This window comes from Chanos chanos, chromosome 7 (assembly GCF_902362185.1).
Source record: "Chanos chanos chromosome 7, fChaCha1.1, whole genome shotgun sequence".
In the NCBI taxonomy this organism is placed as follows: domain Eukaryota; kingdom Metazoa; phylum Chordata; class Actinopteri; order Gonorynchiformes; family Chanidae; genus Chanos; species Chanos chanos.
Window position 1 is genome coordinate 13,112,881 of NC_044501.1, and position 26,600 is coordinate 13,139,480.

Sequence of the window (26,600 nt, forward strand, 5' to 3'; positions counted from 1 at the left end):
CTCAGAGGAAATATCAATGCTTCTGCTCTTATAAAAAAAACTTTTGGTCATTCATTCCTTTTACTGTCTTTACCCTACTTCTTATTACTAAGCATATTCAATGACAATTTTAGATTCTAAAAAGTAACATTTTACATAGATTTTACATTGATACTACTATGGCAATGCTTCACATAGGCCTTATTATTTTTGACCAGCTGAGTGTCAGAGATTGGAAAGTGTTAAATACATATTCACAATGAGTTTTGTGTCTTTTGTTAATTAAGCGAGACAATAAGTTTTGCTGTGTTGTCTGGTGGTGGCTTTGTAAGGGCACCAGAGGCTGTGGAGTTAATGGCTGGGACTTCCACAGATAATCCTATCTGTCTTGATTAGGATAAACAGCCACTGAACAATGAGGGGGAAAATGATGAACTGTACCATTAACTTGTATGAAAGATTCACACAACCCTCCCTGATGTAATTCTGTATCTGTGTACATGTGGCCTTACAGTGATAAACTGGAGCTACACCCACAGGCATGGGTAGAGATCAGGTTCGAATACAGTGACATATATCATACTAATTGATCAGATGATATCCCTAAGGGGATTCAGACCAATTCAAGCATAAAAGAAACAGATCAATCAGGTTCTCTGATGCGGGATTCCAGTAGGAGGAGCCTAAAGTAAACATGAAAGGGCATGGGAAGACAATACATGATCTTATCAGCTGTTTTGTGTGGAGTTACACAGATATGCGTGGACAATGTAAAACGACACTTCCTTCGCTGGCAGAGTCAGTGAGTGATTTCCGCAGCCCTGAATTCTTATTGTGAAATATTTTTTATCACAATTAAGAAAAAACAGAAAGTATAAGAAAGACAAAGAAGACACTCGTCGTCCCCAACAAACCATTATCATATATTGGTTGTCATTTTGAAAGCATACTCGGTTTCTCTCTGTGTAAAGCTACCCTTTTTACCGCTGACAAAGTCTTCGTCTGTTTCACTGCAAGTTCTGTCTTAACGACCCTTATTTGAAGAATTCATCATGGCAACTTACCAGGGGAGAGGACGTGACTTGGCCTGTTACCTAGCTACGTAGCACATACCAGGTGCAACAGTGCTCTAACCCCTCGTTTGTATTACGTACATACGCCCCGCAGATTGCATCGTATGCCCGGGCGTCACCCTAGTATAGACGGGGATGCTTCATATGCTATTTGTACAATTTTAACTTGTTGCGGGTGGAATGAACGGGTGCAACAAACATGTACTTGTTGATCTGTGCGCACCTTTCAATGTAGTGGAATCTTGTCGGAAGCTTACCTTTGGATTACCGATGCTGCTGCTGCACTGAGCGCAGTAGAAATCTCAGCACCCTTTGAAGTGTTCCAGAATGTCGGCGTGAACCGGAGCGCGGCGACTGGCAACCATCTGGGCTATATAATGCGGTTCGGGTGGAATAGGTGTTGAGCGATGCTGTTTCTAGAATTTCCCAAGAACCCCGAGAGAGACTATATTTTGCCTCGCCAAGCAATATGATGAAGGCATCTCTTTCGTGACGGTGTGCAAACCACGTGTCTACGTAATGGAAAGCCAATCTTTCATTTCAACCCCTCCTCCTACATCTGTTTCAAACGCACAGGTCCAGGGTAACGTTGACACATCTCAACTGGACGCATTACACTTTTGGAGAAGGGCCGATGGCACTACAATATCAAGACCATAAAAAAGGCGAACGAAATCATCCGGAGCCTCATTAGAAGATCAAAACAAAGTTTTAAGGAATACTGTAACCGAGGCTTTCACAGATAGATTGTTTGTTTTACAATTGTTGATGTAAAAAGAAGACGTCGGCTGGTTGTAGATATGTCTCCTGATTAAAAGAAGAAAGTCAACGTGACGCGACTTGATTTGACTATGTGCTTAGTTGGGGCCACCGAAGCGGTCCTTGCATAGGATGCATCCTTCCCTTGGCTTTTGACGCTGTGCAGATCCACCCTCACCACGGACAGACGAACTAATATGCAATGGTTTTCTGTGCAGAAATCCCTCGCATTATACCGTTATCACGCTAATGCTGTGTGTTTGGTGGCCACACACCCACCCCCGTGCGACAAATGCGCTTTAAAGAGAATATTTTGGTTACTGACAACCCGGGGAGGCGGCACTATTGATAACCAGCCGGATAAAAGCCTATCCTTCATCCTAAAGTGTAACGAAATATTTCAACACGAGAACGAAAACGCAGAGGACCCCGGGTATCACATACTATTTTCTATGGTACAAGTGGTAGCCCCGTCCAGGAGAACTGATCCAGTTGGGCTATTATGCAACCGCAAAGATCGCTTCTCTATGAGGGTGTCTAGGCTGCTGGATTGCTCTTCGCCCAAATCAATGTGGTTTCTTTGGAACATTTTCAGCAAAGGATCGCATATGCTGCAGTGTCTTTGTGGCAAGAGTCTTAAGAAAAACAAGAACCCAAGTGGTAAGCCCCCCGTACTGTTTTCCCCCTTTGATGACTGCACTCGTATACACTGCTTATTGTGATGGTGTTAGATCTGCAATCGCATTTGTGCAGCAAGTGAGCGCAGGAGGAGAGGGGGGAATAAGTTATCATCGCAGAGCCGCTGCTGGTGACCAAGCCAAGGCGCAGCAGAAAATGCCAATTATGTTTGACGAAATCACGCAATACGATAGCTGCGTATTAACAAAGCTTACAAGTTTTTGTTGAATAGGTTATCTGGTATTCCATCGTTAGTGGTATCAAGACAGCTGGGAGATTGCGGCGCTTGGTGCTGCATGTTTTTGTATGGTCTCCGCGATTCAGAATTTAAGCGCTAGGTTACTGCAGTAGCACTTCTGCAACACTTAGGGGTTCAATACAGACTGTCTCAGACGGACCACGGTCTAATGGAAAACAAATTAGGACTCATTTTTTCCCACATGATCTTGTATTTACAAACCCACCTTGGAAAAAACCTTTTTGATACAGTTTTTGTGCACCTTGAAACTATAAAATATTCATCGGAGCACATGGGTTCGTCGTATATGCTAGAAGGAAAAGAAACACGTTTTCCTTCATGGACTTTGAGTTTTCCTGAATCACCAGCAAAAAACCCAACCAAACAAACAAACAAATAAAAAAACAAAACCGTGAAATGCTTATGCGCAAAACAGCGTTTGAAGTTACCTGTAATTTTGCACCACAGTATCACATATTTCCCACATCCCAGAGGGCATACTTTGATTGAAAATCTAAAATCACGGAATTAATGTGAAAATATAGGCTATACTGTATACTGTTGACAATCAGTAGCCTCATCTCCCTTCTCGCCAGACAATCTTTAACTTGGTGCAACAGAGACAGAAAGAGAGAGACATGCTGGAGAAAGGACTCAGCTTCCGTACTCGACGTTCATACTGCAGTATAGTAGATCACACAACAACTTAAGTCCAACTGACGCCCGGCAATTGACAGGAGACACTAGTTTGATTTAATATTACCACATCTTCTCTGCCCGAGTTAAAACTATAGAGCAGACTAAACACCCCATGACGCATTTGAATGGACATAGAGTTAAGGGGAACAGATTCGTCGGTATGCTCTACCCGTTTTCTGCAGAAGCTACCCTTTATTGCAATTGTGCTGCAGTGAACCGCCAACTTCCATAAGTTGCCTAGCTCAGTAGAGTTGCAGCGGTAATTTTTCTGTTATCAAGTAATAAATTCCTTTATTCCGAAATTTATGACTCAAAATGCCTACCGATTCAGATCAGAAAATGAGTAGTCAACTTTGATTTGGGGTGTCTTTGAGTATCATAGGGGTTGCAGGTATAATGTAGTGGAGACGCTGAAGTAATCTATTTACAGTCTATTAACGATGCATCTACTGTATTTTAGAACTATGTGGTGAAGTAGTGGTAGGATGTGGGAATAAAGTATGGAAAAGTTAATGTCTTGAACAGAACATTATTATGCAGTCAACTCTGACGTGAGTCCTTTGGGTCAGAGTATCCAAACCTTGGGACCAAGGCTCTGTCCCTGATCTGATTTAACAGACCAAAGGCTTTGCTGATAAATTGATAATCTGAGTCAATGTTAGGCTACACGAAAACTCTCCAGTTTGGAGGGTTTCCAGGACTAGACTTGAGACAGACTGTTATAGGACATACTTTGATAAAGAAAGTTGTACGTTAGAAGCCCTCATCTGACTTCTTGGGAGAAAATAAAAGATTGTCCAGAGTATTTAATGATAACAGGAGCAGAATAATAAAACACTGTATTATTAATGACCATTATAACGTTCTCAGTAACAGAGAATTCTCACTTGCATGACTTATGGTGTTGACTGGCTCTTCTCAATATTTTATCGTTTGCAAACTTTCCAGTTGACAGCACTGACAGTTTAATTGTTGATGTTAAAAGTTCATTGATGGACAAGTCTCAGTGAGTACTGTATGCCAGTGCTCAGTCTGAGCTGTTCTGTTGCATGTCAGTTCAGATTGCACATCTCCTCACAGTGCGAATGCCTCTGTTCAAGTGCTTACACTGATGCTTAACAATGTTTGTAATTGCAAACTGACTTTTTCTCCTACACTATCTTCCTTGTGACACTTGCTAAACGAAGACCACAGAGCGAATTTAGTACCCAGAATGCTCAACATTCAATGATTAAACCATATTACATAGTTTTTAGATTGGGGAAAATGGGTGTATTAGTGTAAATCACAACCCAAAGCAGCTTGGGAGCTTGAATAAAAAAGTACTTGTGACAAGTACACGTGAGACAATGTCCTCTGTCACAGTTTGATCTTAGCAGATTCACTGTGTCTGTTGGAGGTTTGCTGACATGCTTATCTGATGCCTCCAAGAGTCATGTGTCACACAAAGTGTACATTTGGTTCAAAATAGTTGGACATTGTTCAAAAATAGGAACACTGTCTCTGTCAGCATCAGTGCAAATCCAGTCTGCATATCAAACAAAATATGGTCAGTTCTACATAAAAGGAGTACACAGAGTGTCAACACGGCGTGTGTACCTCCAGTGCTATCTCTTGTCTTTTCCTTTGGTCATGTTGCAGACACAAATGATTTCTATCTTTAGCGATTGTTACAGGAGGCTGCAACCTTATGAGGATGGAGTAATGGATTCATTTCATTTGTTGCAATGAGACCCATATGGGCAAGAGACCAACACTTGCCTGGGACTAAAACTTGCACTGTGCTATATGTTGTTTTTGCTCAGAGAGCGTTAATGTCTTATCCTAAGATATTGATATGCTGCCTTTATAAGCAAAAATGAAATCCCATTAGCCCGACACTTTCAGATAACAAAACTGAGTGCAAAATTCAGACAGTATGATTTGAACTCCATCTTTCTATTGATTCCAGAGACCATTAATTTGCTAATTTAGTGGTCAAATACATTTTATTAAAGTGTCTGGTTCTCCTATTCCTATAAGGCTTTCTCAGACATCTCTTGCCTCATGGTTGCCCCAGTTTTGAGTGGTGTTTTGGAATTCCTGAACACCCAGAGGACTGAATTGTTGTTGATTAGAATGAATATGAATAAGTATGACTCAGTTTTGTTGAAGTCTTGATGATTTAGCTGCTGAATCAGGTGGTTGGACCAAAAAAGTGTCCCATCCTAAGGGAGTACAGCACTGGGGCCATTGGCAACTGTAAAAGAACCTATCGGTCTCTGGTCCAGCTGAGGCAAATCATTCTTGCCATCGTCAGCACATCAACAAATCCAACAGGAATCACAGACATTCTTCCTATTTTCATTTACTTCTTGTTATATACTTTAGTATTTCATGGGGCCCCCTTTAGAATAATGACTTGCTAAGAGACAATGACAAAAAAACCATTAATATGGATGTTTTGTCTGTCTTTTCCTGTGAAACCGTACATATAATGCTAAATTGCAGAATGGGGTGAACATTACACACGTATGTGTTTTAATAAAAATTGGACAATTTCCCAAAGCTGTTTTTTTCCCTCTGGCTGTGTCACAAAAGAATGTATGACAGGAAATAAAACAAAACAAGCTGAACTGATGCACTGAAAATCATTGGCAAATACAGCCCAATCAAAGCCCTCCTTTTCAAAAAAGGAAGTTCTCATTGGCTCACAAGCTGAGACAGTTAGTAGCTGTTCAATCAGAGTTGGCTTGTTATGTAGGTCATGAAGTCTCTCTCTCTCTCTCTCTCTCACACACACACACGCGCGCGCGCGCGCACACGCACACACACACACACACACACACTCTCCTTCTGTCTGTCTTTTTTCCCTCTATTTTGAATTTTTCACATATACACATACTTTGGAAGACCTTTCAGTGTTAATAAAAGGCTGCCTTTTTACAATATTAGTGCAGAGCAAGTCAAATAAAAACATCCATTAAGATTCTTACAGACAAAACACAGGTAATGTGTAGGTTACTCCTAAATGTCAGCATAATGGATAGAGTCTTTGAGAAGTCTTAATGTCTAAGAAAAAAACAAAAACAAAAAGCAAAAAAACTGAATGATTATGTGAGTGTAGAGCACCTACCTGTGCTGTGTTTTCATACTGTAAGGATGACAGAGCACAAGACTGATCACTTGACATCTACCTGTGAGTGCTTTCTACAGAATCTCATCTTCAAGGCTCTAAATCTCTGATGGAGAGATTGCATGAGTACAGTGGAGAGGCAGTAGTACCGTGGGCCTCTGTGTGAATGTTCAAACAACCGTATATCTAGTGTCCATGGGAGAATGTAATGAATTCATTGTAGCCATGGGTAGAGAAAAAGTGGGGGGAAAAAAAGAAAGAGAAATGAAGTTTTATAAATTACAGGAAAACAGTGATTACCTTATGCATCTAGACGGACAAAAGCTCATAAACTATTTGAGCATCATTGCGGAACCGCTTGGCAATTGTTATGTTCAGTTCCAATGTTCTGTTTCATTTATTAAATATTGGTGTTGTCTTAAAAATGGAGTTACAGTGTAATAACAAAGACTTATTGCGCTACCAGGGTGAGCAGAATACATTGTTATGTTCTAAAATCTGTAAGTTGCAGAGGACATATTTACCTGAACTTTACAAACACACTAGTATGAATTTCCAATGGTATCAAATGCTACAAGAGATTATCTGTGATCATATTAAGGGGTGTGATATTGTCGCTTTGTACGCCACTGTAATGAATAGCCACTGATACTTTGATCTTTATATGACTCCTGTCTTTGGTCTGTAAGAAACAGTTGGGCAATGAGGCCTCTTTGATGAGATGGAGATTACAGTAGATTTACAGATCAGAGTATATCCAAGAACTAGTCCCTAAAAATGAAAAGAAAAGTGTTTTTTTCCCCCCCTACCAAATCCTTAAGTGAAGGCAGTCATTTTAAAATAATGGACAAGTCATGTCAACGGGAATGGTCTCTAAGGAAATCTAAATCTTCTCTCATAATGGTGCTGGCCTAAGAGAGGAACTAAAACTTGTGGTCTCCTGGCAAGAAAACTGACGTAATTCCTGCTAGGCTTCATAGTAACATTTTCAAAACCACTAGATCAATTTTTCTGTCAAGACTGGGCTTTTAGCATATGATATTAACATCTCCTATGAAACCCTAAACTAATGTCAGTACAGTAAGGAGTGGACTTTGTCAATATGAACACCTCTGTGGGTTCCAATACAAATCTCTTTAACCTTCTACAATGAAGTGAGCTGTTATATGACCCTTTGGTGGATCGACATATGTAATTGTTAGGATAGAAATATTGCTGTGAATGGAGACTTTTTCTATCTCTTGTTTTTTTTTTTTTTTCATCTTTTCACAAACGCCTCATAGTCGAGAAAGCTAACTGATAACAGATTGGTGGTATTTCAGAGAAAACAAGTTTTCTGTTAGAGTGTATTGGTCCAGTATGTCAATCACAGGAAACTGTTGGTCTTCAAAGCTGAATTTTTTCAAATCTGTATATGGACTTTCTGAAATACTGTATCCACTGTGTCCCCACAACAGCCACCACATAATCATTGTTAAACTGCTGTCTTTATTGATTAGTAGCCCATACAATGAATGTAACCTCTTCAAAAACACATCTGCCTGAAATGAGGTAGTGTTATATAAAAATGTAGGGCTGGTGTTGGTACTATGCAGCCACAACATCTGTTTACCTGATATTGAGGTCTCTTTATAGCGGCGCGCTCTAACTCTTCAACATGCAGGTTGTACTGTGCATCTGTTTAGGATGGCATCAGTTGCAGAAGTTAGCCATGTAAACCAGAAGAGGTCTGTATTACAGCCCATGCTTTTAGGGGAAAGTGGTACAAACTGAATGGTTTATTGACTGCCATTAAATCCAAATAAAAGCTGTAATCAGTTTACTAGCATGCAGAGCGGCAAAGGTCGGCATTATGTATAATCATATGCAGGCTTAAATTAGCATGTAGGCCCAGTAACGTGCCGTGAAAATGACCTGGGATAGAGATGTCCACAAAAGCAGCAGAAAACCACAGTGGACTTTGACCAGGTTACGGACGCTTTTCGTGGAACGAAAAGCGCCCACGCAGGGCATTTGTGACACTTCATGGATGTGTGTTGTTTTCTGCTTTAGCAGAAGATCAGTAAACTGTGCTGAAGAAGTGAATGAAAAGTACTCCAGGAGAACAGTTCTAAAGCGACAGTCCTCATTTTAATACATTTTTTGTGACTTGCAACATACCTTCAGTTTGACAGGGACAGTTCTAAGATGCATAATGGTCATGACAACCTACCTCTTTCACCGTCTCCTGAAAAACGCACCACTCATCAACGTGTGGACGAACATCAATATTTGACGTATTTTGGGGGGTAAACGTCAGTATTTGACATGGTTGTAATTCCACCTTCTGTTCGATGGAGAACTATCCTTTTGTGCCTCTCATGTTCATTTTCAAGATGACCTTGCAGATACTGTTTCTGCCAAAAATGCTACAAAGCAGAGCTACAAACAAAATTACGTGGGGGGCGGGGAAGTTTCACGTGGTTGGGCTTAGGATACTAGTCAGTCTTAGGTTTTTTTTTTTCCCCCATAAATGTCAACATTCAGTGTCTTTTTCATGAGATCATGTTTGTAAACCCAGTACTGTGGTGTGTTCTGTATATTTATCTTAGCATTTCTTCTTATCTGCATCGAAAAGAGCTATAATCTTATGAGTTTCTGGGGCATCCGGTAAGGCTTCTGTTCCTGGTATAAGTGCTTAAGAGATATGTCTGAAGAAGATCTGATGCAACTGAATGATTGATCATCTCCCAACACTTCTCATTGCATTGTTTCCTTGTTTCCTTCTTGGCTACAAATCCAGATACGACTGGTGTGACGTGTACTGTGGCGTCAATATGATTTTTTTCCTTGGCTTTGTTTTGGTTCTTTCAGTCAAATGAAAGGTTTACTGTAATAAAGAATAACATAGCAAAGAACTATGGAGACAGGGAAAAAAGAGCACTCAGTGAGTGTTCACGCAAAAACGTGGATTTGTCCTCAGTCTTGTGTTTAGAAATGGTTATTTGTTGAATAGAAACTAGCCATTACTATGGAACCTACCAGGCTTTTCTCTGTGTCCTTGTTGTGAATTCCAGTGTTATATTATGCAAGATTATCATACTGGAAAGAAAACATAAGCAGAGATAGAGGGGGAAAAAAACCCCGATTTTTGCTGACTTTGTGCTTTAGCCTGTTAGGCTGTTATGGCAGTGTGTTGGTGTGCTGGTCTATGAGGATTTTAGTGTTGGGAAGATTGCGTGCACACATACTCCAAGTTTCATTTACCTCTTTTCATCTATTCTGGCTTTACAGGCATCTTCATGCAAAGAATTTTCTTGCTTTTCAGTTCCTTGAGTCAACTGAGGGTGTTTATTTCAGCTAAACTGACAAATGTATAATTGGGAAAAGTGTCATGTCTTATATGCCCATAAATAATCTTCACCTCTATATTTAAATTTTGTTAGCGTAGAACACCAATATCACACATCCAGAACTTCAGATAAAAGTCTTATTCAGCCTAGGACCAACAAAATGGATTGAAATTCTTGTTGTTTTTTTTTTACTGTTTTAGGTCGGTTCCATTCTTGTTCATATAATTGCAACTGTGTACTGTAATTACAAGACCGACATGAGTTGAGTGGATTTGAATTTCTGAGAATTTTATGTTAGTAAAATCAATCCATCATTTGAAATAGCCTGACACTCCAGCTTACTCACCTGCATTCAGTAACTAGGGGCATGCCTGTCAGGTGACACAGCTATCTGAAGGAGTTATGTTATCTTATTGCTCCATGCCAAAGGTAGGACCAATACAGCATTACTTAACATCTTTATTTGTACTGTAATTTGTATTGTGCGGTTGCAAAATATTTGGAAAAAAAGAAAGAAAGAAAAAGATTTTGTAGCTATCAGCAAATGACGTAACCTAAACTGCATTGATTGATAATGCAATGTTACGTTGGCCTTTCTGAAAGCTGTAATGTTTTGTAGATGCATTATTATCATTATATATATATACATATATATATATATATATATATGTGTGTGTGTGTGTGTGTGTGTGTGTGTGTGTGTGTGTGTGTTAAAAAAAAAAACATTTTTCCTAAAGGTTAAGTACCACTCAACCCTGTGATAAACACTTAATAATCGTGATTGATTGAAAGTTTGATTGAGTTAATGGTTTAATCACTGTCACTTAATTTGGAGAGTCCATTAAACAAGTGCTTGCAATCAGAATTTACAGACATGGATACAAAGAGAAGAGAGCACATACTCAATACAACTGTCAAGAACATGGCTTTTCTCTCTCTCTCTCTCTCTCTCTCTCCCTCTCTCTCTCTTTTTTTTTTTAAAAGGTTCTTCTCTCCCGTGTATTGCTAGTCATCTTAAAGGCACATGCACACTGCCAGAGCTAAGTATCAGTCATCTATAGAAAATCAGTTAAAATTCAGTTCATGAATTGTAAATATGCCATGAAAGAGGGAAGGAGTGATTTAGAGTTGATGGATTGAATTTCAGCCCATTCATTGAAATGACTGAATTGACCACAACTCCATACAGTAGTGCCCCCCAGCTTGGTTTTCCATGGCACATGGCATAGCAGGTTTTTTTTTTTTTTGGGGGGGGGGGGGATGGAGTATTGATCATGTGACTGATGACTTTATAGAGCTGTATTGCACTGCTTGCTGTTTCAGTATGAGAGGCCCAAAGAGTGGGCCAAGCGTCACCACAGACACAGTTAATATGTGTGACTGAGGTGGTTGTAATTCATAGTGGTATAGTGCACCTTGTGTTAATATGTGTGACTGAGGCAGTTGTAATTCATAGTGGTATAGTGCACCTTGTGTTAATATGTGTGACTGAGGCAGTTGTAATTCATAGTGGTATAGTGCACCTTGTGTTAATATGTGTGACTGAGGCAGTTGTAATTCATAGTGGTATAGTGCACCTTGTGTTAATATGTGTGACTGAGGCAGTTGTAATTCATAGTGGTATAGTGCACCTTGTGTTAATATGTGTGACTGAGGTGGTTGTAATTCATAGTGGTATAGTGCACCTTGTGTTAATATGTGTGACTGAGGTGGTTGTAATTCATAGTGGTATAGTGCACCTTATGTTAATATGTGCAACGGAGGCAGTTGTAATTCATAGTGGTATAGTGCACCTTGTGTTAATATGTGTGACTGAGGCAGTTGTGATTCATAGTGGTATAGTGCACCTTGTGTTAATATGTGTGACTGAGGCAGTTGTGATTCATAGTGGTATAGTGCACCTTGTGTTAATATGTGTGACTGAGGCAGTTGTAATTCATAGTGGTATAGTGCACCTTGTGCTCAGGCTCTACGTCAGCAAAGTGTCAGTGATCAGGGTACTGTGAAATTCACTTACATCTCCACCTCTCAAACTTTCAAAAACATGGTTTAGTTTAGTACCTGTCCTTGAATAAGTTGCAATTTGTGCTGGAATACTGGACCTCTAACAGCAAGGGTCAACAAATAAGGGGACACAGTAAACTGTATTTTAGCCAAACAGTTTTGAAAACATGTTAGTGCTTTGCATACAAAAATCTAAAGTTACACTGATAAAGAACCAAACTCTGAATGTTAACCAAAACTGTAACCCCAAGTCTGAAAACCAAGCCCAATGTTAAAACTCTTTGCACAAACACAGCAGAATGGTGTTTACTATGATTGTATTGTGCACTGTAGCTCAGTTTACTTGGTCTTATTCAGGAATACTGTAATTAATGATAAGACTCGGCTTGCATTTAATTGACAAAATCGGTGTTTTCTTGTTGATCACAATTCCTCGTTGATTTCCCCTCTCTGTACAGTGTGGAGGGGGCAGGCGTCGTGGAGACGCAAATAATTTGGCGTATAGGAGGATTTTTTTTTTTTACTGTTAAAGCTCATTTTCTCAGAGGCAGTATCAACTATTTATCTTTGTAAAAACAGACTATTTTTCCCTTTTTCTTCTCTTTTCTCTCCGACACCCTATTCTCTTTGTCCCCTTTTTGGTGCATTCATCCCTTTCTCTCTGCAGTCAGCACATGATCCAGTCTTTTCTCTGCAATATAACCCCCCTCCTGTGGTGAAAACTACACAAACAATTTGCAGCATGGCCTATATTTCTGATTTTGCTAATTGTAGGCTCTTGTCTCATACTGGAAATACTGTGTAGCAGTATGCTCTGCTGTTTACCTTAAATGTAAATGTCTGTAGTCTCTGATATTTTATAGCCTTTAAAGAAAAACAGAACCACTTTAGAAATGATGGAGGTGTGGAACTCATTGGTAATCAGGTACCGCAAATGATCAGGGCAAGCCATATCAATATCACAGCCAAGTCAGGTACATATTCATTCCGCTGCCTAACAACAGACACAAAAATGCTTTGACTGACAGGCAGTAGGCAGATGTTTTCTTCTTTTTTTTTTCTTTTTTTTTTTAGTGAAATTAGTTTGGTTGTAAAATTCATTTTATAGCAATCTATTTTGAATAACTATTAGACCTAGAGATGTTCCATGTGAATTTGCTCAGTCAAAAGAAAAAAAAAAGAAAAGAAAAGAAAAGCTGTCCATATGCTCTGATACTAAGACATATTAGTGTGCGAGTGGCGAAAGGCCTTCATTTAGCTATCTCCACCTGAATGCCTTTGAGTAAGAACTTCAAAGGCCCACTCAATCGCAAGTCCCGCTGACAGACGATAGGGTCTGTCTGATGGCCGTAGCAATCAGAAGTGTTGGCTGAGTCAGAGCCTCCCCTGATTAAAATAATATTTAAGGATTTTTTTTGTGTGTGTGTGTATGTGTGTGTGTGTGTCTTAGGAGCTATCCAACAGCTTGAATTTTGCCTGTTCCCAAACCTTGCCGTCTCTCTAATTAACACCATGGAGATTTGGCTCATGTAGGGCATTTTCTTTTTTTTTTTTTCTTTCTTTTTTTTTTTTTTTTTTTACATGTTGTGTAAAAGCAAACTCAAGAGTGTTCTCAGCCTATGACGGAATGGATGTGTTATTAATTTCAGAAATGTACAGTAAATCTCTTGAAAGTTTAAAGAAGCTAACACTATGCGACTGGTAAATTAACATGTTTTTTTTTTTAAAAAACCCAAATCGTTATGCAGTCAACAGTAATGTTAAAGAGCAGTGATGTTATTGGAAAGAAACCCCACAAATTGAGATCGTACGTTCTCACAATCCATTTTCTGGTTTATTCTAGAATACGCAATAGTGCATGCCAGAAAACAAAAATAAGCAAAATGACACATGAAGATATATGTCTATATGCAGACGACGTCGAGTTTATGAGACTTTATTTCTATGCTCTGGTCACTGTACCCTTGGGTATAACATAAGGTGAAATGAACTAAATGATGCTAATGATGCTCAGAAATCATCTGAATTATCTCTCATTGGTGGGTGAGACATTCCCAAGCTTTCATCAAAGTGCCATGGGCTCAAAGAATACCACAAACAGACAATATAATAAACAAGAATAGCTAGGTGACTGAACTTACATTTTCCAAAAGCGTCAAAACTTTCCTTCGTATCACTGAAGTAAGTTGTCTTTTAAGTTACTTACAATAAATCCAAGGTCAACTTTTTAAAAATGTTTCGGCTTGAAAGAAACATGACCATGCTTGAACTTGAAGACACGGTCCTTGTGAAATCAGAACTTTCCCTATGAAGAATAGCTAAGTGATAGAAAAGGTTTATTAATAGCTGTCATGTGGGAGGGTGTAGGAGGGTTTGTGAGGATTCAAAGAGAGTGTGGGGACCAAGATCGCCATGGTGAAGGAGAAATTAAAGAGGTCCCTCATGGATATAGACAGGGTAGTCAGAATAATAGAAAGGCAAATTCGCTCTGCCTTTGGAAAGGAGGACCCAGGTAAGAAAGACAATTGTACCTTTACTGGAAAGTTCTTGTGCAGTTCTTGAACCTTCAGTTGGTCGGTCGGTTTTAAGGTTAAATAAAGAACAGGTATGTGGAAATCTGAAGCACGTTCAGAAAACCAGTTTTCTTTTCAGTTTTCAAGTTCAAGAACTTGAAATCACTTTAATGCATAATGACATGATACATTTTTGTTTCGCTATCTGCTATCATAGCCTAAAGTGATCGACAACAACTTCTTTTTGGAAACTTCTCGTGAAGAAATCACAGCCAAACACAATTTATCAGAGTTAATACTTGACCTCTTTTCCTCCTAATATTTATTATTCCTTGTAATTTAATTATGAAAAATGAAATATTATAAAAAATGCTTATGAAAAGCTTATAAAAGTGATTTTTTTCATCACGTATTTATGTCTGAGCTCGATTTGTTATCAAACATTACCAAATTTATGGAGAAATGTACCTCAGAACTTCTACAGAAGCTTATATGCTTATGCCTAAAACTTCTGTACATTAACAAACAAGATCCAAATAGCTTTACTGGATGTTTGTATTTTATTCTCATGAAATACTAGTGGTTATTAAACATATCGCTTTCTCTCATGCTGAAATACTCATCAGTCAGTTTGTCAATAGAGCAGGTTTAAACAAACAAATAAACAAACACAGTCTTAGGTATTCGCCAGAGATTATTGACTGTGGCTTTTTCGAATACAATGTTTTAGGTCAGTAAACATAGATTACTAAGTAACAAAGTATCAAAGAAACAGATATAGACTCTTACACGTTTAAATACCAGTGATGCATATTTGTTGAACGTATCTGTAATTTTCTGTTTATACATTAGTAAACTAAAAAAAAAAAATGCTATCATTTTAACAGTATACATTACACACACACACACACACACACACACACACAGCCAGGCTCCACTGGTCCTCACACTAGAGACACATCTTCTGGTACTCTGTGACTCCATGTCTCTCACACACCTACTTATTCTGGCTCAGTCTGACCTGAGCCATCCCTGTTCCCTGCGATAAGCGGGGCGTCAAGCTTTAGCCTCTCCTTGTCAGCCGAGCCCCCCTCCTTTGAAGTGCGTGTCGCTGAGTTTGGGGCCGTAAGGTGTCTGAGAAATCCACAGCTCCACCTGTCAGGGCGGAGGACAGCTGTGGAGGGGGTAAAAATAAACCGTGACCCTTAAGCTTCTGCCACCACCTCCACCGTCAAAGAGGTGAGGTGAAGTCGCGTATTCTCCTGTCCCTCCTCAATAGCTGGATTGTCTCTAATGGCCCTGGTTGTAGGACATATCTGCCATGTGTTTAAGCTGAAGTTTAACTTAATCTCTTTATGCTCTGTGTCATTCCATCACATTGTGGGTGATGGACAGAAATATGTAGATCTAAAGCGTGAGGAGGGATTGTGAATGGAAATCTTGGCAATGATCGGGTGACCATGTAGCACAACGTAGCCAGTCCATTGACTGTTATTACTACTACTAATAATTAGTAGTGCTATTATCAATATTTGTATTAGTGTTATTTTGTCGTTGAAAGTTGTTATGACTTTGAAGCCTTTTTTTAAATAATGAGGAAACTAGAGTTGCAAGACACTGCTTAACAGCTAAACTTGTGATTTGTTAATGGATTCCTGAAATGGCTTCTCTTAAATTCGCAGGAGGATCTTTTTGCTGGAGAAAAGTGTCAGGCTGTGTGTGTGTGTGTGTGTGTGTGTGGTGGGATTAACAATTAATAGTTCATGTAACTGATTTAACCTCTTCTTCAGAGAGTCCCCTCTCCTTTTGGAATAAAAGTTTCTCTCTCACTCACTCAGTCTTGTATCTGTTTTGTTAACACTTTAGGATTTTGTAACAAACGTCAGGTGCCAGAACAAAATGATTTTCCACCTCTGTGTAAGGATTACATTGCAAAGGCCTCAAGGCAAAATGTCACAAAGGACAAAGCTTTGCAACCATCAAAGAATTACTCATCCTATCTAAAATGTAAAAACCAAGCTCTATTAATCAACCCCATCCACCTGAAACGATAACTTCTCCTCATACCACCTCATTATATCAGAAGCAATATTTGATCAGGGAAATGTGTACTCTCTTCTGCATTGGTATTACTTATAACTATAAATTACTAACTATTTGGCAACGCATCTAAATATTTACAGCTGTTGTGTACCATCAGTATTTTTGGCTACGCTGTTCTGCCCTGTTCGTGTTGTAATGAATGTGGAATTATTTATGTGGTAAGCCATTAACAACACATACTGGAGTTTTCTGCAGTGTATTCTGAGATTATAAGGCACTGTTTGAGTTAGTATATAAAATTTTGATTACCGCTCATATTCTTTATAGCTCAAGGGAGTTGTTACTAATCTGCATTGGCATGACTGCTGCATCAGAGTTAAACTCTGATTAGAACATGCCACAGGGGACCACGTTACTGCTCCAAAGTGATTGCTCAAAAACAGTGGTTCTGGAGTATTCTCTAGATATGTGTGTTTTTTATTAATCCTTCTGTGTTTAATCTATACAAGCAAAATTAACTCTGAAAAATATGTTCTTTTTTTTTTTAGTTATTTTTCCTTTGTCCTGGAAAGACACTATTCAGCTTAATCTGCTCCCATAGAAATCAGACTTAAAATGGAAGTTGGATGGAATAGGACTCAGGATAGCTTTCTTTGGTAAAATTAGTATGTATTATGAATATCAGGAATTAGGTGCTGTTTTCGTGTGTGTGTGAACGCGCGTGCGTGTGTTTTGTGTGTTTGTTTGTGTGTTTGCGTGTATGTGTGTGTGTGTGTGTGTGTATGTTGTGTTGTGTTATGTGTGTGAGCATATGTGTTGGACAGTGTGCTCTGAAGAGGAGCATGCATACACATGTTTGTGAATTTTACACTCTAATCCTACTCATCAGGCATTTGCTCGTCAGTATTTTGGTCTCTCAGTATGGCATTATACTTAATCCTCTACAGAAGCTTTTCGCCGACTTCACTGTACCCATCACTTGAGCTGTTCTCTAGTCTCTTTGAATCTTTTTTTTTTTTTTAATGGAATTTCATCTGCATAATTTGTCCCACCAGCTGATTGTTGTGGATTTTTGGGGACAGCAACTCTGTAGTCTGTTTTCCATTAGATTTTGGGTAAAGACTACTTACGTCATTCAAGAGAATAAAAAGGGATTTGATAAGTTCTTCAAAGAGCTCGGAGATTTGAAGATTTAAAAAACATGGTCATGATTTAATAAAAATGTATTCATCTTTTTGAGGCGGATTTTGTCTTTTGTGGCTTTTTGGAGGTGGTTACGTAGGTGGTGGGGAGGGTATATATTGTAGCATAGCCAAAAGGTGACCTGAGTTGAAATCGCACAATGTGGTATTACATCTTTTGCCTTCGTGCCATTGTAAAAGCGCGAAGAGGTAAGTATGTCAAGTCCACAGCATGAAGTGTACACCGTGAAGAGTAGGTGAGAGTAGATTCAATGAATGGGGGCGTACAGCAGTGCCATTTGGGAAGCCACTATGCTATTTACAGTTAGAGTAACATGTCTTGAGGACATTAAACAGATACACCGAAGGTCACTGATGCTGAAAATAGCGTGTCCGTCCCTGTGGCAGGTGGACTTGTGCTGGACTATACCTGATTCTTTCAGGCCATGGCAGAAAAGCTTTGTAATAGTGGTAACACAGAAGAAAGAGGAAAGTGGCTCTCGACAAAGACTTTTTAGAAGAAGTAGTCATTTTCATAATGAATTGGTGTTCACTGCTGAATAGCTGTTACAGGAAGTAAGGTTTAAGACTCGATTTCTTCAGACATCTTCACTTTAAACTCACTATTTACCTATTTGCCTATTTAGTTTTTACTCATTATTTGCTTTTTTGGCTTTAATGCTCATTCAAGACGACCTGTCTCCAGTGCTTGCAGTTTTATTTGTTCAATATATGATTAAGTTGTTATTATATCTTGTTAAACTGCACTGTCATGGGAGAATTAGTGGGTGAATAACTGAGTTACTCACTGTCATGCAAACGCAAGGTAGCAATTTGCATCCATACAGCGCTGATAATAACTGCTTTATTATGACAGTTATTTCAGTGGTGTAGTTATTAGGATAGCTATTAGGGGCAGTGTATTAACAGGGACCAGGAATATAGAAAGCAGTGTCTGGCATGTCATAATATAAAAGGTTTGAAAGGCTCTTGGTTGGATGTTGAAACTGTACGATAAGCTAGACTGCATGCACCCCCCCCCCCCTCACCCCACCCCCATCCACCCACCCTCCTGCATTAAGCTGAAAAACCTTCAGGTGAGCCAGGTTTTCCAGACAGCAGATTTTCATCCCAGGTGCCAGCTTGTCTTCCTCCCCTATCGCTCCATACACCCTTGTGCTATCGCTTTTCCCTGCCGTGGCAAAGTTCCCCCCTCCCTTCTTTCCCAAGGGGCTGATTTAACTGGCCCCAAAAGTAAGGGCTCAGTAAAACTTGATCCTACATCACAGCAGAGTGCTGTACTTTTTGGGAAGCTAAGTACCTGTTGCTCTGTGGAAAGGACCTTCGGATGCCCTTTTAGGAGCTGTCATAGCTCCTCTCTGGGTTAAAAAAAAAAAATGCAGATCTAACCTGGAACTTTCATCAAAGACACATGAAAAACATCTCATTTCCAATATATGTGTGTAAAGGCAGTGACGAAAGAAATCATTCTTTTCTGGGTTTTTTTTCCCTTTCTTTCTTCTTCCTCTCCTTCTTTTTTCTTTCTTTTTTTTTTTTTTTTACGTCACCTCACACCTTTACTAAAGCCTGGTTATGAGACCGTGCAAAAGCAGGCTGAGTGGAGCGAGGGCCTGGCTGGCGATCAGTGGAACTGAGGATCAATGTTTGTTGGCCGCAGGCAGTGGTACAGGCCGTGGTACAGGCTGCCTCAGCAGAGCGGTAATAGAATAAGCATTGACAGTCTGGCTGCATCTTTGGCCCGGCGCCAGAGAGCACTGTATTGGTGACAGGAGGAAAAAAATAAAATGAAAAAAAAAAACATGAAAATGATTAAATTACTGCCATTGCTAAAACCAGGCAGGATAGGTGTAGCTAATGTTTGGCAAGTTTGGGTTTTAAGAGCCTTTTTGTTAAGATGTTTTTTTTTTTTTTAATGTACTTTTTAAAGAACCTTTTTAGCAGTAAGATTTCCTGTCAGTAATTCAAGATGTTCTTTTATAACTATCATGGTAATTGGCAAGTCAATTCTCCTTTTTGAAGCTGAATTTTATATTCGTGGCATACTATATTTGATGGCGTGTTTGGTTAAGAGCAGAATCTGAGAGATTAGATTCGATTTTTTTTTTTTTTTGGGAATTAAACTGGATTTGTTTGACTAACCGGAATGTCAAGAGCCTTGCTTAGACCCTTTAACAGTTTCTTTCCTTCTTTCTTTCTTTCTCTCTTTCTCTCTTTCTTTCTTTCTTTCTCTCTTTCTTTCTTTCTTTCTTTCTTTCTTAATTTTTTTTAATATGGATCAACCCCTAATATAAATACCAAAAAAAGGAAAGAAAAAAAAAACGAAAAATCCCCAGCTACAATAGAATGTAATTGGTCTATCTGTTTGTCAGAGCTTTTCTCATTAATGTGATATAGACCAGGGCTGCGCTGCTTGCCCTTTCACAAATGATCAGATATGTATGCTTTTGCCCCAGCCAAGCCTTGCTCACACAACAGTTCATTTAGCTCATTAAGGTTCTGATGGACATCTGAAAGGCAGGGTCGGGCAAATTACCGTATATTAATGTCCAGCCTAAAATCTGCAGCAGCGGGCCAGTCCGGGAGAAGGGTCATCTGGCCTCAACGCGCATTCGTTAGCCGGCCTTGGCGCGCATTAGCAGCTTTTCCTTTCATGGGCTAACGCAAAAAAGGTTAAGAGGTACGATTAGTGTGCATTAGTGGCAGTGGGAGATCAGAAGTGACTTGTACATTATTCTAGAATGTTTTCGGAGTAGTAAACTGCTTCCTTGCTATTTTCTGTCCACTGGACTATCTTCAAATAGCGCCGTTCAACATGCATGGGCTAATCCAATGGGGACAAATTTACCCCCCCCCCCCCCCCCCCATGTGATTATGGGAATGCCAGCCTTGGCCTTTGTCAACCTAATTAAAGATTTCTTCACCAAGTGCTTTCTAATGTTTCCACAAAGGTGCTTCCACTCCACCATCCATTACAAATGTTCCCAACAGGGCCTTTATTATACCTGAAACCTTTTTCCGAATGAGTGGATGTCACAGAGCACGTGGTGGGTGTGAATGGAAAGCCGAACATTAGTGGCGGATCCCAGCCCCTTCGAGATGCCGGAGGGAGGATGAGGGATCGCGGCCGTAGAAACGTCCCAAAGGGCTTTTGTGGGGGCAGGGGTGATTTACGCAGTTCTGTGATGTATATGACTGATGGCAACCTCTATGAGGTGATATTTATGACCAGCAGTAATGGTGAGCTACGGCTCCTGCTCAGACAACGAAGTCTGCCCTCTCTGTCTATTACCAGAGCACGAGGACCCTTATAGCTAATCATCATTGTTCGGAGCCTTGGTTGCGTGTAGCTGGCAAGATTTACATGTTTTGAAAGCTGTTTGCTGAACCAGTTTGATGGATACTTTTATGTGCTTTTTGAGCGAGGAAAAAAAAAAAAAAACCTCCATGAGCCGCCAGCGAAATAATGGTAACATTTTCGAGCAGTAGTCTTCATCTTCTCTATATAGACACTGGATGTTTCACTGCTGAAGTGCTATCAGTTTTAACAACTCTCAGTGACTCAAGAATCTGAACCTCTCATCGCCGCTGTAGTGTCGAGCACTTGAAACTTCCGCATCGCAGCGAACGAAATGAGCTATGCGCCAGTTCAAAAAGAGAATGTGGATGTGCCGCGAGCATCGAACAACTTTTGGTCAAGCCAAGGTTAAATGAAAGACGCCGTGCCAACGGAGACAGCAAATTTGAACGGATTCACGTATAAAAATGGCGCCATGTGACCCAACACTTGCTGCAGTAATAGTCAGCACCCACTTACTATAGATGGTTTTAAAGTTCTACTCAGGGGTTCACAGTTTTTCCTGTTCCTCTTTCTTTCTTCCTTCTCTCTATATCTCTTTTAAAACTGGGGCCCTCTGTCTCTCTGTCTCCCCTGAGCTTGGATGACACACTTGCAGACTGACTGCAGAACTGCTGATATTTGTTCCTATCCAAAAAAAAAAAACAAAAAAAACAAAACCCGTAAACTTAGACAAAGAAACAGAGAAACATAAAGAAGTGTGGTCTAATCAAAGATATGTGTGCAGACGCTCTGTGTGTGTGTGTGTGTGTGTGTGTGTGTGTGTGTGTACCATTCATACATCTCCCATGTGTTTGCAATATTAACTATTCAGCTAGTTGTGATGCCTAGGAATGAACCAGTGAAATATTTATCTTCAGGCAACTATGGAATGTTGCATTTCATTTATTCATAAGACACAGGTTAAGAAGAAGCTCTATACTTCATTATATGCGCGTGTGGACGCAGTGAGGCTTTCTGTAGCTTTGAAGTTCTGACTTTCAAAAATGTGCAACTTGCCCCCACCAACAGTTCACATTCTCTCTTTCTTTCTCTCTCTCTCTCTCTCTCTCTCTCTCTCTCTCTCTCTCCCTCTCTCTCTCTCTCTCTCACTCTCACTCACTCACTCAATCTCTATCCTCAATTTCACACATACACACTCACCCACACACGCACAAACACAAAACACATTGATCCCTTTTGCTTTACTTTGTTTCTTGGTTGACTTTTATTATGTTAGGGAAAACCACAGCCCTGATTCAGGTGGTACTCACAAACTGCACACACCCTTGTCAAGGTTAGTGCCTTGGTAGGCTGACTCATCCTTAGTAAGTTCTCTCCTATGAGAGCAGTTTTTATGTACTCTTTTACCAGAGGCCTATACAAGCTTTTGAATTTTAAATCACAATTACATTATTCAAGTGAAACACTTGTGATTGACCAAGACCTTCTAATTTGGGGGGGGCAAAAAAAAAAAAGAAAAAGCTATTGCAGTGCTGTTTGGGTCAGAGGATGATGTCAACTTGACATGCCTCTCTGTGTGCTGTAAGGATCGTTTCCGTGTGGAAATCATATATGGCATACTGCAGACTACACTTTATACTGTACACAATTCCTGTTTGGCCGATCCAGCCGGGGAGGATCCTGCCCAGTACTGTTGCAAGGTAACGCTTGAACACCCCCCCCCCCCCCCCCCACCCCCCACCTCACCATGCACTGAACTGACATGGGCAAGGAGTCTGTGACTGAGAGTATACTGTGCCCGCTTTAATGGGCAATGAGGAAACTGCTGGATCTCTCTCTCTCTCTCTCTCTCTCTCTCTATCTCTCTCTCTCTCTCTCTCTCTCTCTCTCTCTCTCTCTTTCTCTCCCTCTCCCTCTCTCTCTCTCTCTCTCTTTCTCTCTCTCTCTCTCTCTCTCTCTCTATCTCTCCCTCTCTCCCTCCCTCTCTCTCTCTCTCCCTCTCTCTCTCCCTCTCTCCCTCTTTCTTTTTCTCTCCGTGTGTGCTCTCAATCCTGTTAAATTTGTAATGGGCTAAAACCCCCCTCTTTCCTGGTGCTGAGCCCCATCCTCCTCCTCTCTCTCTCTCTCTCTCTCTCTCTCACACACACACTCACACAGGACCGGAGAAAGATCTGGAGAACTGCGCTTATGTAATGCAGGACCAGAACGGCGCATGTTGCATTAAACACGCACTGACTGTATGTACATATTGATAAGGAACTCTGTAGGACAAAGTGTATATTTTAAAGACAGACAATTTCATCAATTTAAGTGTTTTTTTGTGTGTCTTTTTGTTAATGCCTTTGGTAATTATGAATATTGTATAGCAAGCAGTACACCGCATACATGCTCTTCTCGACTCTATAATGTGTACAATAAAGAGCACGCACTCCTGTTTCCGTGCTGGGAATACATTCTAAAAAGACCATGCTATACGCTGAGAGTACACAAGGTCTCTATGTATATTTTAAACTTTTAACTGTGTATATGTAGGCACACCAACTCATCTGCAGCTGTTATTGTTCAAGCATCACTTTCTTGAGTGTTGACAAGCACTCTCAGCTACATGCTAACAGTGGTCCACCTGTAGGCTAATTCCTTTAAAACCTTAATTAATAATGTGGATGAAATGAATGGCGAGTTTGACTCTCAGCAAATTTTATAACAGAATTAAGTCTGTCAACCACTGCCAGTCAATATGTGTATTACTGTAAACAGCGTAGGTTATAGACTGCGTATGCATAAGCTAGCACTCCATGACACTCTTAGTTTATCAGAATATCCAATAGTCAAACAACACCATTTTTCCCATTAACAATACCATCCCGATACAGAAATAATGTCATATAAGGAGACATATTTTTCTGTTGGAGGCTGAGGGCATGGGCTATTTGACCCACAAAGCCACAGAGTGTTGAAGGCACAGGGACGTGCGGCCATGTTGCTTAGTGGCATTTTCTCTAGGCCTGCCAGGGCTCTACTACATATTTCATCAGCAAGGGGTTGAATTATTCACATGTGTAGCTCTCTCTCTCTCTCTCTCTCTCTCTCTCCCTCTCTCTCCCTCCCTCTCTCTCTCTCTTCTTTTTTAGTGTGGGAAGAGTTTATATTTGAGAGGCTGATTCAGGGCTTTAGAACAAGGAGATGGGACAGTGGGTTTTTTTTTATGGGAAATACATGTATTTGGGCCAGATTTAAAACAATGGCTTTATTGAATGCCATGTTATTTATAGAGGCTTATGTATGATTGGCTTTGGAAACAGACCAGTTTTGTAACCAGCGTAGCTTCTTTGCCATTGGCATTTGTTGTAATGCCTTATTTTGATAGTTGTCGTATAGCTACAAAAAAAAAAAAAAGAATATTTGCTTATAACAAAATATTGCAGATTGGATGGTATGTGAGCTGTGCAAAAAAGTGAGCTTGATGTTTATGAAATGACGTGATGCCTTGCAATGGTTTTATTATTTCAGTTTGTTTTTGTTTTTGTTTCACGGTTCATTCTTGCCCATCTTTCATTGAGCCAGCTAGCCATGTGAGAAACCAGGCTCTCTTCATGTAGCATAAGAGTGTGTTTTATAGCTTTGCTAAATGTCTAGAATGGTTTGGGGAGTGTTGGGTTGAGGGAGGGTTAATAAATGTTTCACGATGGCTATAAATGTTGACCTGTGGTCCATTCAGATTTCCATTAGAGCAATTATTCATTGGTCTGTAAGAATGTGTGGATCTGGGTCTTGTCAAGTTTCACCTGAAGTAGAACACCAACTATACAGACTGGCTTAATGCCCACAGACCTATTCATTAATGCATAGCCCAACAGATGATTGGCTAGATCAAATTAGCTTACTGAGCCCAGTTTGTTCATTTTGGTAGGTTGGGGGTTTTCCCGTGTGGTGATATAATGGCATGTTTTTGGACCGCTCACTTTTTATTGAATGAGAAGCTATCACTCTGGTCAGGCTTGGGTGAGAGATGGTACATCCCAGAATGCACTTTGAATCAGAGGTTTGTGTGTGTGTGTGTAATTTATTACTTAATACTTCCTCTGTTAAATCTGAAAGCCTTTTTGAGGTGTTTTGAAGTTCTAGGTTTACGTTCATGCACCATTTCTCTAATCGTTATGGCCAGAAAGTAAATGCTCTTTAGTTTGCTCACTTTTAAGTTTCACCAACACTCTCTTTGTTAATGTAAACTGTGTAAATTTTGTACCCTTCTTGAATTTGCAGGGTACATGCTCCAGAAGACTTTTTGTCAATTATGTTGTGAGCCTTCAATTCTAAAACGTGTTACTTTTCATTCTCTTAATTTTTCATTCTTGATTACAAAAACCCCTTTTCATCTTTTGAAATAGTTTATCCTCAAAGCCAATGAGCCTTAGTGTCTGTTGGTTCATTCAGTGATTTGACTTACCTTTTTTTTTTTTTAGTTGAACAAATGATAAAGAAAAGAAAGGGCTGTGCTAATTAAAAAAAAAACCAAAAAAAAAACCCCCACACATCATCATTTTTGCTCATTGTTCAAGTATTTTTTTGCCTTTAAAATTCAATTTGATCAATACTTATCTTCTTTCCTCTCATATGCTGCCAATGTAGATCTCAGTATATATGTATGTATTGCCTGTATTTATTCTGACCTACAGTTGCCAGGCTTTGCAAAGTAGGCTGCTACCCCAGCACAGCGGCTCTCCATAACTAGGCTGCATGTGGCTGCATTGTCTTTAAAGTAGCAAACTGAGGGCAGTCATAAAACCTGATAGGAGATAGTCAGAGTTAAGGCCCTCAATGTGTCTTCCTGATTAATGGTACAGCAATAGGCACATGGACGGCTCCCATGATACCTCTGCCAAAAACTGTCTATGGGGTAAACATCAGATGATGAATTGCTGAAAAAATGATAGTTTTGTATCAGTTACACGCTGTGATGATATAAGAAACAGTCCGTCCCACCAGTGCTCTAGTTAAGCTATAGAAATCCTCTCTGGTCTAATCTAGTTATGCTATAGAGGCCTCACAGGACTGTAGATCACATGTCTTAGACATGGAGATAATATGCAGCTTTTGAAATCCAACCCCTAGGACATGTGAAAGTGAAAGTAGTAGTTTCTACAAACAAGTAACAATCTTATTTTAAAACTGTATTCTAGAAAGGATTTTAAAAACTGCAAAATCTTCCAAAACAAACCACATGCAGATCCTCATAAAAAGTTATGTTATGTCTCTGTCAAAAAAATGATTTCGGATGCTAAATAAAAAAAAAAAAAAAAAAAATCTGCAAGAGATCATTAGAAACTCGACTCAGTGCTCAAGAAGTACAGTTTTTCTCTCTCTCTCTCTGAGGTAGCTTTACCAGTTCCAGCAAGAGCAAAACTTGCGGCAGTAATATAAAAAACAAAACATTCCAGACTTACTTAGGAGCTTCAGTAAATGTTGTTTTTATCAGAAGCTTTGTTCCAGACTTACTCAGGAGCTTCAGTAAATGTTGTTTTTCTCAGAAGCTTTGTTTCCAGACTTACTCAGGAGCTTCAGTAAATGTTGTTTTTCTCAGAAGCTTTGTTCCAGACTTACTCAGGAGCTTCAGTAAATGTTGTTTTTCTCAGAAGTTTTTTTCCAGACTTACTCAGGAGCTTCAGT

The 26,600-nt window shown here is 39.8% G+C and overlaps 1 protein-coding gene across 2 annotated transcripts in view; it reads left to right on the forward strand.

Moving 5' to 3' along the window:
- Positions 1-2,263: 2,263 nt before the first annotated feature.
- Positions 2,264-26,600, forward strand: part of LOC115816788 (fibroblast growth factor 14-like) — a 55,415-nt gene continuing 31,078 nt past the window's right edge. For both annotated transcript variants that reach the window (XM_030779912.1, XM_030779915.1), the window contains exon 1: positions 2,264-2,471. In XM_030779912.1, the coding sequence (XP_030635772.1) occupies positions 2,264-2,471 (208 nt within the window). The remainder of the gene's footprint in view (positions 2,472-26,600) is intronic.